The 15,940-nt window shown below is 39.7% G+C and overlaps 1 protein-coding gene across 1 annotated transcript in view; it reads left to right on the top strand.

Moving 5' to 3' along the window:
- Window positions 1-7,562, top strand: part of PTCHD3 (patched domain containing 3) — a 21,049-nt gene extending 13,487 nt beyond the window's left edge. The window contains exons 3-5 of the mRNA XM_024760068.1: window positions 1,216-1,361; window positions 3,823-3,985; window positions 4,688-7,562. Of these exons, the coding sequence (XP_024615836.1) occupies window positions 1,216-1,361; window positions 3,823-3,985; window positions 4,688-4,754 (376 nt within the window). The 3' untranslated portion in view covers window positions 4,755-7,562. The remainder of the gene's footprint in view (window positions 1-1,215; window positions 1,362-3,822; window positions 3,986-4,687) is intronic.
- Window positions 7,563-15,940: the final 8,378 nt, after the last annotated feature.

Genomic DNA, 15,940 nt, shown 5'->3' with positions numbered 1-15,940 from the left:
TTATTTGTCATTTTTCCCTTGCTGCTTTCAATAATTTTTCTTTGTCTTTAATTTTTGCCAATTTGATTACTATGTGTCTCACAGTGTTTCTCCTTGGGTTTATCCTGTATGGGACTTGCTGCACTTCCTGGACTTGGGTGGTATTTCATTTCCCATGTTAGGGAAGTTTTCGAATATAATCCCTTCAAATATTTTCTTGAGTCGTTTCTCTCTCTCTTCTCCTTCTGGGACCCCTATAGTGCGAATGTTGTTGCGTTTAATGTTTTCCCAGAGGTCTCTTAGGATGTCTTCATTTCTTTTCATTCTTTTTTCTTTATTCTGTTCTGTGGCAGTGAATTCCACCATTCTGTCTTCCAGGTCACTTATCCGTTCTTCTGCCTCAGTTATTCTGCTATTGATTCCTTCTGGTGTAGTTTTCATTTCAGTTATTGTATTGTTCATCTCTGTTTGTTTGTTCTTTAATTCTTCTAGGTCTTTGTTAAACATTTCTTGTATCTTCTCGATCTTTGCCTCCATTGTTTTTCCGAGTTCCTGGATCATCTTCACTATCATTATTCTGAATTCTTTTTCTGGAAGGTTGCCTACCTCCACTTCATTTAGTTGTTTTTCTGGGGTTTTATCTTGTTCCTTCATCTGGTACATAGCCCTCTGCCTTTTCATCTTGTCTATCTTTCTGTGAATGTGGTTTTTGTTCCACAGGCTGTAGTTCTTTTTGCTTCTAGAAGGAGGCTTTCATACTTTTTGTTAGCCAGATACATGTTGAACCAGGTTTGAAATACAGGAGCTATTTAGGGCTAACTGGAGTCACAGGTGGGTGAGAAGACAACTGGATATAGGTACTTCCATTTGCTGTTGCATTCCATTCACACTCCTTTGAAGATCAGAGTGGAATTAACCATCTGCAGTGTTTTAGTATATCTTTGTGGTCCTGAAATGCCAGTCAGTGGATTTGTGCTTGGCTAGATGTGTAAGAATCAACCAGTATAGTTTGGTAATAGTACAGATTCCCAAGTTTTCTGTCTCCAAACTCCCTTTTTTTTTTCAGTTGGTCTGGGCTAGTGCCTGGAAATTAAAGTTCTCCAGCAGACAGGTATGAGAATTATTGCCCAAGATGGCTCTGTATAGGTGTCCAATTCAAGAACGTTATGAATTGCTGGAATTTCAGTATGGAAGCTACCACTACAAGTTCCATGATTTTTCCCTCCAAATTTACAGGTGTGACTGTATACGAAACAAAATGTGGGTTGCAGCCTTTGGAGTGATTTCTGCTGCCTTGGCAGTGGTGAGTGGCTTTGGCCTGATGTTGTACATTGGGGTGCCATTTGTGATCATAGTTGCAAATTCACCATTTCTTATTCTAGGTGAGTAAAACAAAATGTGAGGCTGCACATTGTGTATGTGGGGGTGTGGGGTGGATAATGGAAGGGGATTGTGTTAGATTAAGCAGAATAATTATATTTAGGTGGCTCTACAGATCCAAAATGGGGTATCAGGAAAGAAGAAAATCAGATGGAATTCTGAGTCTTTAGAGTTAGAAAAATCTAGTACCCCAAATGGAAAAACACAGACCAGGGACATGAACAGGCAGTTCACACACACACACACACACACACACACACACACACACACACACACCCAAACACACAAAATCCAAAATACTAGTTACTGAAAATATAAGAAAAAATATTTGACCTTTCAGTAAATCAAGGGGTGCAAGTTAAAACAAAAGTGAGACACCTTTGTTTTCTTTTCTTATTAATGAATATTAGCAGGATTAAAGGCTTGGGGAATGTTGTATGCAAATGAACACTCATGTTCTGCTGGGGAAGTTCGTAAATTGGTGCACTTTTAATATACAACTTTGCAACAGATCAAAAGAATTAAAAATTTAAAAGGGAATACCTTTGACCTGCCAACTCCACTTCTAGGAGTTTGTCCTAATTATTGGACAAGTGCTCACAAAGTAGAACGTGTATTTCATTTCAGTGTGATTTAGAATAGGAAAAACAAGAACAACCTAATCCCATATCGACATGGGATCGATCCACTCAAACATAGCGTATTAAAGTTTTGGAATCCTATTCACTCTTTAAAAAGAGGTAGATATAAAGTGTTAAATGAAAAATGCTGGCTATGAAACAAGATGTTTAAAATAGATATACAAATATATGTGTATATTTGTATAGAGCAAATTCTGGATGGCTATACTTAAAATATTAGCAAGGATTATCCCCGAAGGGTGGAATTACAGTTGTTTAAATTTTTTCTTTGCCTTTTCCTGTACTTTCAGGATTTATTTTACAATAAGCATGAGAAGATAAGTATGTTCGTATTTTGGAAAGTAAGCAACTTGGAAGAAATAATATTTGATTTCTTAGGGGAGACAGTGGAGGAAACCTTCCTAGTACACACTCACACTGAAAATATAAGAAAGCTCTCAGTGTTCCCACAGTCATAAATAACTATAGTTAAAATCTATGCAACCGATTTAATATAAAGCATCTTCGTACTGTCTGTGTATACATAGAAGTATGAGTGTAGGGCTGTGTGTGTGTATGAGTGTGTGTGTGTGGGGGTTGTGATTTCAGTAACTCAAGAAATATACGAGGACAATTTTCGAACAAGGTTCTATAAAGAAAAAACTGGTTTTTAAATACCTAATAAATATCAATGAGTTTATCCGTCGTCCTTAGTACCTCTGATTCTTCCCTTTTGTTCAGCTGAATACAACTGAAATCCACAAAGCTGGCTGCAGGGGGAGTGTCGGGATGCAGTTTATGACACACTACGTAAACCTGTGTCAGTGTAGGCCTCGTACCGCATGTTAGTTCCAAGTACTGATTCTGTATCAATGTACACAGAGACAGAGGTGTGCATGAATGAAAGCAGTAGCAAGCTTGAGGCAGACGAAATCTGTCTGCAACGTGCTCATGCTGTCCTTTGTAATCCCATTTCTTCTCTGTGGTCCTCCTCTCCTAGCCTTCATTGATGGTTTCAAAGTCCTCAGATGTTCTCCTGTCCTCTTTATTCCAAACCAATCAGGAAACGTCATTGTGGAAAAGACTGATTACCCTAGTAGGCATTTAATATGTAAAGGATTCTTAATATTTACTTTGGTGCATATTTCTGATCTCAAGAGAGCCTGCATTTTATTGTGATAATGCCTTAACCTGGGCAAGTGAAGTTTGAATGATAGCCTTCTGGGTATCAAAAACAGACTAGCAGGAAAACTGCATTTATGTTTGTCTCGGAGACAAACATAAATGTGTGTGTGTGTGTGTGTGTGTGTGTGTGTGTGTGTGTGTGTGTGTGTGTCTATAAACTGTGGGGTGCCTCTACAATCAGCACATTGACAGCTAGATGCTAACTGTAGAACAGATAAATCCAGCTCATATTTTAAGCAACAGTATGTTGGCTCAACATTAGTGCACTAGAATAAAATGGTTTATGGGAGAAAATGGTCTCTCAAGTATTCTAATGGAGTCAAGGATACATTGCTAATCCCACTTCACCTAACACCCAGCAGCCAGGTTTCCTGACTCATCATTGAAACACCCTAAATGATGACTAGGAGTAGAGTATACTGTGCTCTGTGCAAATAGGAGTACGTGCAAAGCACAGAGCTACTACAGAGCAAGGAGCGATAAGTTCTGTTGTGATTCAGAGGCAACCAGAGAAAGCATCACAGAAAGAAGTATCAAAACACAGATTGAGGAAGATAAATAAGACCTTAAGAGATGGACAAAGAAATGGTGTGAACTGATCTGTTTAATGTTTAATGGATGTTCATATGTATGAAGATTCTGTTTCTTTCTTTAACAGGTGTTGGGGTCGATGACATGTTTATCATGATTTCTGCCTGGCAGAAGACCAACCTCATGGATAGCATAAAAGAACGGATGTCCAATGTCTATTCAGAAGTAGCAGTGTCCATTACAATCACCAACATCCTGGCCTTCTATACAAGAATTATGACCTCTTTCAGGTCTGTACAATACTTCTGCATCTATACAGGAACAACCCTTCTCTTTTGTTATTTTTATAACATCACCTGTTTTGGAGCATTTATGGCCCTGGATGGTAAAAGAGAAGTAGTTTGTCTACGCTGGTTGAAGAAACCAGAAAATCCTGACCAAAAATGTTCCTCATTAAAAAAGCCCTGCCGCCTCCCATGTAATTCTCTCCGAGACAAACATAAAGCTGATATCCACCCGATGAATTTGTTCTTTAGAGACTATTTTGGTCCTTTTCTCACAAGCACTGAGTCCAAGTTTTTGTAGTGCTTATATACATTTTGTACATCATAAGTAGTATATATGGGTGTTTCCAAGTGCAGAAAGGTTTAGACCTCCGAAATTTGGCAAGTGATGACTCCTACATCACACCATATTTTAATGTAGAAGAACATTTTTCAACTTATGGTCCCAGGGTTATGGTTATTGTTACTGAAGCTCTTGACTGTTGGGAAGGAGATGCTAGGCAAAAATTGGAAAAATGTCTTGTAGATTTTGAAAACAGTGACTATGTAGATAAAAATCTTACAGAGTTTTGATTACGAGAATATGTGAAATATATGGAAAACCACCATCACGATGTAAATGATAAGATAACTTTTCTAAAAAATATTCCCAATTTTGTAATAGATTCTCCACTTTTTATGTATGATATTAACATTACATCATCACAGGAAATCATCTGTTCCCGGGCCTTCATTCAGACCATGGGTGTTTCTTCTTCAACCAATAAGAAGCTGATGTTACTCCAGTTCCGAGACATGGCTGAAAAGTGTGAAATTCCCCTAATGGTGTATAACCAGGCGTTCATATATTTTGATCAGTATTCTGCAATATTAGAAAACACTGTTCGAAATGTAATTGTTGCCTCAACAGCTATGTTCATTGTTTCCTTACTGTTAATCCCTCACCCGCTGTGTTCTTTGTGGGTAACTTTTGCTATCGCTTCTGTGATTTTAGGAGTAACGGGTTTCATGGCATTCTGGAACATCAATCTTGATTCCATATCCATGAGTAATCTTGTCATTTGTATAGGGGTTTTCTTTTGATTTTTCTGCGCACATTTCCTATGCATTTGTTTCCAGTTCAAAGCCCTCAGTAAACCAAAAAACCATCGAGGCATTGTATCTGCTAGGCTACCCTGTGTTGCAAAGTGCAATTTCAACAATAATAGGAGTGTGTGTCTTATCTGCAGCTAAAGCATACATCTTCAGGACATTTTTTAAGATTATGTTTCTTGTTATGGTATTTGGAGTTGCTCATGGCCTAATTTTTATTCCGGTATTCTTAACGTTTTTTTGAAAGTTTGACTAGCCACTAACCAATCAAAGACCAATTATAGAATTCCTGATTGCCCCAATCCAACCTGATAAAAATGTGCTATTAAGAATAGTCAATAAACTAAAGACAAAGGGATGTTTCCTTGGTGTGGAGATCCCATTTTAAAATGTTATTTAAAATATCCTGAGAAAAATTAATTAGTCTTACATTAAAATATCTTTGCTAAATTAGGAAGTGTTGTCATCTTTATTATGGTCTATACAATCAAGCATAAGTATAACTTTCCAGTTATTTTTTCCTTTTATTTCATCATTAGTAGTTTATGCCTGGAATTCAGATATTTTATGTGTTATGCTATAAATGGAATATTATTTTCATTGTACTTCCCATATGCATTATTATGTAAAAGTGCAACTGGTTATTATTTATTCTCCTAGTCTGGGGTTTTTCTATGCATGTTCTTAGTGGTGTATTTTGCTGAACTGAAGTTTTTAAGTTTTGGAATCCAATTTATCATTTTTTTAATGGTTAGTGTTTTCTGTGTCCTCTCTAAGAAATTTTTGCCTAATCCAAGATTACAAAAGATTCATCTATGTTTTCTTCTCAAAGCTAGTAGTTTTATTTTTACATTTAGGTCTATGATTCATAGACCCATGTTTGTTGGGAAGTATGGATAGAGGTTCATTGTCTTCCCATTATAGTTATCCAGTTGTCCCAGCAGCGTTAGTGAAAAGACTGTCCTTTCACCATAGGGATTAATTTGGCACCTCTGTCAGAGAATCAATTGACAATTTATGTGTGACTCTATTTTTGTGCATTGATCTGTTTTTTTATCATACCACACTGCATTGATTACTGAAGCTTTCTATTAATTATTGAAATTAGGTAAGGTATCCAACATTTTTCCTCTTTTCCAAATTGTTTTGGCTATTCTAGTTTCTTTGCATTTAGATACTAATTTTAGAATCATTTGTCAATTTATCAAAAAAAATCTGGGATTTTTGATTGGGATCATGATTGGGTTATGGTGAATCTACAGATCAATTTGGGGAAAATAGATATCTTAGCAGTATGGACTCTTCCAATCTGTGAGCATGGTTTATCTCTCCATTTATTATATCTTCTTTAATTTCTCTCAGGCATGTCTTATAGATTTACATGGATTTCTTCTAAGTACATTAATTTATTATATCATTGTAAGTATTTTAAATCCCCTTTCCATTTTTTTTACTAGTACATAAAAATAAAATTGGTTTTGGCATACCTACCTTATACTGTGTAATCTTTTTAGGTTCATTTATTAGTTCATGTAGAGTTTTTTAGTTTCTCTTAATAGTTTTTATCTATGCAATTATGTAAAGGTCACATAAAGGCAATTCTGTTTCTCCCTACATAAACTTTATCTTGTACTTATCTTATTGCACTGGCTTAAAATGTCCAGTAAAATGTGGGAAAATGTACTGAAAGCAGACATCATTGCCTTGTTCTCAACTTTGTAAGGAACGTGGTCAATATCTCAGGCAGTATGATTATTACCTGGAAGTTTTTCATAGCCATCTTCTGTCAGATTGTGGAAGCTCTTTTCTACATATAGTTTTCTGGGATGTTTTAACATGAATGGGTATTAAATTTTGTCAAATAATTTCTGTCCATTGACTGAGATTATCATGTTTGTTTTTCTATCTTAATCTGTGAATGTGACAATTTATATTGAGTGATTTTTTAATATTATACCAACCTTGCATTCCTAGGATGACTCACATTTAGTCGTGGCATGTTGTTATTTTCATATATTGCTGTCTTTGTTTTGTTAATATTTTGTCAATGATATATGTTCCTGTGTTCATGAGGCATATTGGTCTACAATTCCCTTTTTTGTAATGCCTTTCTCAGGTCTTTATATCAGGGTTATGCTGCCCTCAGGAAACAAGCCAGTAAATATATATTCCTCCTCTTCTATTTTCTGAAATATATGATGTATGGTTGATATAATTCTTTCATTTCTTACTTAAATGTTCAGTAGAATTCACCAGTGAAGTCTTCTGGGCATGGAGCTTTTCTGGGAAGGATTTTTATTTCAGATTCACTTTCTTTAACAAATAGAAGGCCATTCAGATGTTCTTTTTCTTCCAGGGTCAATTTTGGTATGTTTGGTTTTATAAGGAATTTGCCCATTTTGCTAATTGGCTAATTGATTATTTTCTTACCATTTTAATGTCTAGTGATGTCCCCTGTGCAGTTCTTGATATTGGTAATTTGTATTATGTACCTTTTATTTCTTGATCAAGGGATTATCAATTTTATTAAATTTTTCCAAGAACCGGCTTTTGGCTTTATTGATTTCTTTTATTTCTCTATTTGCTACTTGATTGCCACACTCTTTATTCATTCGAGTTTAAATTTCTCTTCATTTTCTAGCTTTTTAAGGTGGTAGGATAAGTCACTGATTTTAAGATTTATTCTTTTCTAAGAAAGCTTTTAATGTGATAAATTTCCTTCTAACTAGTCTTTTAACTATCCACAAATTTCTAGATGAGGGGTGTTCGTTATCGTTCATTTTGAAATAAGCTCGTATTTTCCTTGTGATTTCTTCTTTGACCATGAATCAAGCAATACCTTTATTTTCTCTTCATTATTTAAGAATAGTTTAAGCAGTCCCCAACCTTTTCGGCACCAGGGACCGGTTTCGTGGAAGACAGTTTTTCCGCGGACCGCAGGGGGGTGGGGGAAGGTTTCGGGATGATTCGAGCGCATCACATTTATTGAGCACTTTATTTCTGTTATTATTACATTGTGATATATAATGAGATAATTGTACAAGTCTCCGTAATGCGGAATCAGCGGGAGCTTCTCTCCACTTGCCACTCACCGATAGGGTTTTGTTACGAGCCTGCAAGCAATTGACTTATGATGGACTCCGTGCAGTCAGACCTCTCTGCTAATGATGACCTGTATCTGCAGCCGCTCCCCAGCGCTAGCATCACCGCCTCAGCTCCACCGCAGGTCATCAGGCATTAGATTCTCATAAGGAGCACGCAGCCTGGATCCCTCACGTGTGCGGCTCACGGTAGGGTTCGCGCTCCTGTGAGCATCTAATGCCACTGTTGATCTGACAGAAGGTGGAGCTCGGGTGGTAATGGGAGCAATGGGGAGTGGCTGTAAATACAGATGAAGCTTCACTCGCTCACCCGCTGCTGACCTCCTGCTGTGTGGCCCGGTTTCTAACAGGCCACGGACCTGTACTGGTCTGTGGCCCCGGGCACTGGGGACCCCTGGTTTAACTGGATATAGAATTCTAGGTTGAGAAGATGTTTTTCTTTCAGCCCTTAAAAAATGTCATTGCATTGTCTTCTTGATGCAATGCTTTGATTAGAATTCATCCTTCACTGTTATATTTTTTTAATTTATTTTTATTGGAGTATAGTTGCTTTACAATGTTGTGTTAGTTTCTACTGTACAGCAAAGTGAATCAGCTATATGTATACATGTATCCCCTCTTTTCTGGATTTCCTTCCCATTTAGGTCACCACAGAGCACTGAGTAGAGTTCCCTGAGCTATACAATAGGTTCTCATTAGTTATGTATTTTATACATAGTATCAGTGGTGTATGTATGTCAATCCCAATCTCCAATTCATCCCACCCCCTTCCCTGTTTGGTGTCCATATGTTTGTTCTCTATGTCCGTGTCTCTATTTCTGTTTTGCCCATAAGATCATTGACACCATTTTTCTAGATTCCACATATGTCTGTTAACATACAGTATTTGTTTTTCTCTTTCTGACTTAACTTCACTTTGTATGACAATCTCTAGGTCCATCCATGTCTCTACAAATGACCCAATTTCATTCCTTTTTGTGGCTGAGTAATATTCCATTGTATATATGTACCACAATTTCTTTTTCCATTCCTCTGTTGATAGACACTTAGGTTGCTTCCATGTCCTGGCTATTGTAAATAGTGCTGCAATGAACATTGCGGTACATGCGTCTTTTTGAATTACGGTTTTCTCTGGGTAAATGCCCAGCAGTGGGATTGCTGAGTCATATGGTAGTTCTATTTTTAGTTTTTTAAGGAACCTCCATACTGTTCTCCATAGTGGCTGTGTCAAGAGGGTTCCCTTTTCTCCACACCCTCTCCAGCATTTTTGTACATTTTTTTGATGATGGCCATTCTGATCAGTGTGAGGTGATACCTCACCGTAGTTCTGATTTGCATTTCTCTAATGATTAGTGATGTTGAGCATTCTTTCATGTGTTTGTTGGCACTCTGTATTCTTTGGAGAAACGTCTATCTAGGTCTTTCATCCATTTTTGGATTGGGTTGTTTTTTTCTGATATTGAGCTTCATGAGCTGTTTGTATGTTTTGGAGATTAATCCTTTGTTAGTTGTTTCACTTGCAAATATTTTCTCCCCTTCACTGTTATATTGATCTTCTTTATGGAATGTGCCTTTTTTTCTTCTAGCTTCATTTAAGCTTTTATTATTATTGGTTTTCAGCCATTTGACTATGATGAGATTGTATATGGTGTTTTTTCTATTCAATCTTCTTAGGTATCTTTAAGCACTGAGAACCTGTGGCTTGATAGTTTCTGTCATATTTGGAAATATTTTAGCATTTATTTCTTCAAATGTTTTCCTGCCACATTGTCTTTCCCCTCTCCTTCAGCGACTTTAATTACAAATATGTTCTCATGATTTTTAGTTGGTTCATAAAATTGTAATTGTCTCCAAGGTTGCATCTATTAATAAATTGAAATGTATTGATACCTTTGATAAACTCTTCTCTGTAGCCCATATTTTGTTGGAAAAATACTCTTTCTACTTATGGTGAGATTCTTGGTAAGCTCAGGAAAATTCTGCTCAGTAAATGTACTTAATTATGCTTTTATGTATGGAAATATTTAAATATTTTAGTCCAAATATTTTCATCATACTGTCCATTTTTATTTCATTGAGACTGTCATTCTTAGACAAATATTTTTTAACACAAAACTCATCAACTATGTTGTCTCTATTTCTAATTATCTTGAATATTTTGCCAAACAAAATAGAGATATCACAAAATAATAGAGCTTTTCAGTTTCATTCTATTCATTCCAGAATGTAAATTTATCCCCCAAATGGAAGCTCAGCCAAAAATTTTTCTCACAAGTTATGAAATTACAAAGCATAATTATAAAATTTCAATCAGGTACACTGTTTGAACTCCCTTATTTGATTTGGTCATTTCCTTCCTTACTTTTGTAGTGACAGATTCAATGACTTCCTATTTATACACCATGTTTTCGAGAATTCCAATTTGCTAAAGGCTTCAAAACTTTAAGTTCCACTCACTGAACACTTTGATTAAAGATTCACAAGTGATTTTGAGCAAATTGCAACAAAAAATAATAGAAGACTAGTTCACAAACTAGTTGAATAACTTTGTAGGGCACTAGATTGCTTTTCAAAGTAGTTCCTCAAAGAATCAAACATTTGTAAAATCTGTGTAATGTTGGGCAGCTAAGAGGAACAAGTGTGTACTGTAATGCTTGAATATTTTTCATTCAACCTCAACTTAAATGGCAAATAATTGTTGTTCACTTACTTTAGGTATTTTATTAGCTCATCACCTCCTTCTTCATGTATCCCTCTGGAGGAATCTTTGGTTACCCATTCATATTTACAAATGAAGCCTATTTTGCTCAGGTCATTGATAAATCCATATGCAATTGTTAATTCTGTGTCTAGTAACTAAAACTGGTTTCGACTGCTGTTCTGGTATACCACCTATTTTAAGTTTGTCCTGGACGTCTTGTTTTAAATGAAGTATTATTATTAAGAGATGAATTGAAATAAGCCTGGATTGGTTTGATATACTTCTGCTTTTTACTTTCAGATTCTTCCGTGGTCTAGTCTAGTGATGTGGATGACATAAGTGCCCTGAATAGAATTTTCACTTTAACATGTAGTTAACTGTGAAAGTCACCCACTGATAAACTGCCTCCCTTCCAGATCCTTTACAAATACTATGTAACTAACATTTCCCTTTCATTGGCAGTGAGCAGAGTGTTCAATGAATAAAACGAAGTGTGCTCAGACTCAAGTGCTTAGGAACAGCTATCTCCTCATTGGATTCTTTATTGGTGAAGCCATACTGGCCACTTTAATAAATAAGCCCCAACATTTCAGTGGCTACATTTCCCTGTCTCCTTTCCGGAAGGTTCCCTTAGGTTTATACTTCTTATCCTGACCCTTACATTGATCCCTTTCCTTCTTGAAAAACCTGTAAACCAGCCCTGTTTGCTAGGACTGAGTGCTCTCCCTTGATTACAATCCATATCCGTGGGTGAGATCCTCTATTCCACCAACCGATTTTCGATCCTCAGTCGGTTGACTCGAACCATGCAGAACCGAGGATGTGGAGGGTCGACTGTACTGGCTAGTTCATATAAAGGACTTGAACATCCACGGAGTTTGGTATCTGCAGGGGGTACTGGAACCAATCTCCCTCGGATACCAAAGGACTACTGTAATTTCCCTTGATTTGGGGCTCAGATATTTGTTTTCTAACATAGTCCTCTCATCTTGATGTGGAAGGTCTAGCTAGCATAGGCAGAAATATGAAGTCAGTGAGTTACTGAATTATCAGACCGTTCATTGTTTAGCTAAAGCTTGCCCATTTTCACCTCCTTGACTCGGATAAACTCATCTAGGTGGCCCTCTCCCAATCACCCCATCGTGTACTTCATGAGGGGGGTCAATCGCTTTTGTCTTCCTTGGTTCCTTTTTGTGTTTCTCCTCTTCTGTGTGCTGCTTTTTTGAGGAGACTTAACTCTAGAAGTTCTTGATCCCCTAGGGCTCAGGAAATAGATTGGCAGTGGGCAGAGTGCTCGCTGAGTAAAATGAAGTGTGATCAGACACAAGTGTTTAGGGACAGCTATCTCATCACTGGATTCTTTAGTGGAGAAGCCATACTGGCCACTTTAATAAGTAAGTCCCAACATTTTAGTGGTTTACCACAATGAAAGTGTATTTCTCACTCATGTAACAGTCACTGTAGATGTTCCTGGTGAGTGAGTACCTATCCTGACCATGGTGATTCAGGGACCCAGGTTCCTGCCAACTTATGGTGTCACAGTCCAAATGGCCTCTTTTGTTGCCTGTGTCTAGGTGGCAGATGGGACAGAGACTTCTTAAAGGTCTTGGCCTATAGGTGAAACACATCACTTCCATGCATATTTTGACCATATTCTACTGGTTACATGGCCACACGTATAAATCAAAGGAATTAGAAAATGTAGTCCTTGATTGGGCAGCCATGTTTCAGTTAAATTCTGTATTATGGGAAGGTAGCACAATTTTTGATTGAAGAAAGCACTCGATGTCATTATTTCTTAACCTGTTTACATTTCACTAAAATAAATTTCCAGATGGCTCAATATTTAAATATTAAAAAAGGGACTTTCCTGATGGCACAGTGGTTAAGAGTCTGCCTGCCAATGCAGGGGACACAGAATCTAATGCCACTGACCTGACAGGAGGTGGAGCTCAGGCGGTGACGCAAGTGATGGGGAGCGGCTGTAAATACAGATGGAGCTTCGCTCACTTGCCAGCCGCTCACCTCATGCTGTGCGGTACTGGTCCATGGCCCTGGGTTGAGGACCCCAGGTGTATCACATTGATTGATTTATGTATATTAACGAATCCTTGCATCCCTGGGAGAAGTCCTACTTGATCACCGTGTATGATCATTTTAATGTGTTGCTGGATTCTGTTTGCTAGTATTTTGTTGAGGATTTTTCTGTCTATGTTCATCAGTGATATTGGATTGTAATTTTTTTTTCTTCTTTTTTTTTTTTGCAGTATGTGGGCCTCTCACTGTTGTGGCCTCTCCCGCTGCGGAGCACAGGCTCTGGATGTGCAGGCTCAGTGGCCATGGCTCACGGGCCCAGCCGCTCCACGGCATGTGGGATCCTCCCGGACCGGGGCACGAACCCGTGTCCCCTGCAGCGGTAGGCAGACTCTCAACCACTGCGCCACCAGGGAAGCCCTGTAATTTTCTTTTGTTGTGATATCTTTGTCTGGTTTTGGTTGCAGGGTGATGGTGGCCTTGTAGAATGAGTTTGGGAGTGTTCCGTCCTCTGCCATTTTTTGGAAGAGTTTCAGAAAGATAGGTGTTAGCTGTCCTCCAAATGTTTGCTGGAATTTGACTGTGAAGCCATCTGGTCCTAGACTTTTGTTTGCTGGAAGATTTTTAATTAGTTTCGATTTCATTGCTTATGATTCATATGTTTATATTTTCTGTTTCTTCCTGGTTCAGTCTTGGAAGGTTGTACCTTTCTAAGAGTTTGTCCACTTTTTTCTTTTATCTTCTCAAAGAACCAATGCTTAGTTTTATTGATCTTTGCTATTGTTTTCTTCATTTCTATTTCATTTAGTTCTGCTCTGATCTTTATGATTTCTTTCCTTCTACTAATTTTAGGGACTTTTTGTTCTTCTTTGTCTAGATGCTTTAGGTGTACACTTAGATTCTTTGAGATTTTTCTTGTTTCTTGAGGTGAGACTGAATTGCTATAAACTTCCCTCTTAGAACTGCTTTTGCTGCATTCCATAAGTTTTGGGTCACCGTGGTTTCATTGTCATTTATTTCTATGTATTTTTAAAATTTCCTCTTTGATTTCTGCAGTGATCTCTTGGTTATTAGCAGTGTAATGTTTAGCCTACATGTGTTTGTGTTTTTTACAGTGTTTTGTTTTTTTCCTGTAGTTGATTTCTAATCTCACAGCGTTGTGGTTAGGGTTAGGGATTAGGGTTAGGGTTAGGGTTAGGGATAGGATAGGAACCCCTTATCATATATATATATATATACACACACTTTTTTTTCCATTTTTAAAATTTATTTTTTAATGCCTGACATTGGAAGTTCTACATCTTGAGTTTTGGGTGGTGGTTTTATTTATTTTTTTTATTGGACTACAGTTTATTATCATCATTTAACATATTTCAAACACACACAACACACAGTGTTGCATTGTACAGATGTACTGGAACTTGGTGTATAGTGGGTAGCTATCGATACACACACTTCTCTCCCCCCTGTTATTGTGGTAAGTCACACTGAAATCCATGTCATAGTGACCGCAAGTGCATTTTCCACAGTGTCCCCCACACACCAATTTGTTGTCTTTGGACTTTGTCACGGTCTATGCAGAGATAGATTTTTATTTCCACTTGTATCAGTTTGAGCGTGTCAGCCTTTCCTTTCCAGCTTCTGGGCTTTCCCTGTACATTTGAAAGACTTCCTCCGTTCGAAAGTATGGAATGAAAACCGACGCATGCATTGTTGTTCTTTGAGCACTTGCTTGGTTTCGGTTTGCCAGTCCACGGCTTCCCTCCTTCGCAGGAGCCAGGATCTCGCTCTTGCACTCTGGGCAGTCCTTGCTGGCCACCAGGCCCCGCCGGCGTCTCCGTGGAATTTTAACCACTTGGAGATTGCGTGGCTAGTGTGTCTCCAAGGCGGCAGACGCCCGCCAATATCTTCCCAGCCTCCTCTCCCCGCCCCCGCTCCCCCTGTCTGCTGCCGGGGTCGGTCGTGCTGTGCTATGCGAAACCGGGAGCTAAGTGCCACGAGGATGTCTCAGGGCCGGGGCGGACGCCCTGCACCCGCCCCGGGACAAACTCTGGCTTTGGGGCGGCCAGCGCTGCGTCCTCGCTCCCGGGCGCTCGGGGTCTGTCCCGCTTACGTTCGCGCCGGTTGTCGGCCGCCCTCTGGCGGCCTCTTTTATATCGCCTCTTCCGTCTGGAGCTCTGGCGCCCTTGGCGATGGATGGGACGCGGCCTCAGAGCGTGAAGCGGAGTCCCGGGCGCCCGACGAAGCTGGCGGGAGCTCTCCGGGTCACGCAGGGGCGTGGGCGCGTCATTCGCTCGCCGCGTTCTGGGCGCGGAGGCTCACTGGGGGTGGTCGCGCCACGCTTCCGCCCGGACGTGCAGCCGCCTGGCCCGGCGTACCGGTACCCACCAGCGCCCCTTGGGCTGCATGAGCCACCCCGCGATGGCCCGGCGCTGCGGGGAGGAAAGGGAGGGCGTCCTGCACCCACGCAGACGCCCGTGGCGCGGGTGTTCTTTGCCGACCTTATTAATTTGCCCACTCCCTCTACACTTCCTGCTCCTGAGGAGAAGGCTGACCGGTACGTGCTGAGGCCCGTGGAGTGTGGAATGGACGCAGTGGTGGGCACGCTTGAGTCCCGGTGGTTGGATTCTTTCTGATAGAGTTTGGGAGGAAAGGGAGGGCGTCCTGCACCCACGCAGACGCCCGTGGCGCGGGTGTTCTTTGCCGACCTTATTAATTTCCCCACTCCCTCTACACTTCCTGCTCCTGAGGAGAAGTGTGGAATGGACGCAGTGGTGGGCACGCTTGAGTCCCGGTGGTTGGATTCTTTCTGATAGAGTTTTCGGAGTCGCACGCAGGAGGTGGGGACCGCCCCGGGCCATGAGAGGTAACTTGGGTAGGGTGGCATGGGTCTGGGTGTTGTCCCTCTTGGGGCCCAGTTGTCGGAGGTGGTTCTGCAGAATTTTCCCCAAGTCGCCATCGAGAGACATTGACGGACCGGTACCTGCCAACTTGGGCGAACTGGAGAGGGCGTGCCCCGCCCACTCTGCCCCT

This window comes from Neophocaena asiaeorientalis, unplaced genomic scaffold, assembly GCF_003031525.2.
Source record: "Neophocaena asiaeorientalis asiaeorientalis breed wild unplaced genomic scaffold, Neophocaena_asiaeorientalis_V1.1 scaffold793, whole genome shotgun sequence".
Classification (NCBI taxonomy): Eukaryota; Metazoa; Chordata; class Mammalia; order Artiodactyla; family Phocoenidae; genus Neophocaena; species Neophocaena asiaeorientalis.
This window is presented reverse-complemented; position numbering and strand designations above follow the sequence as displayed.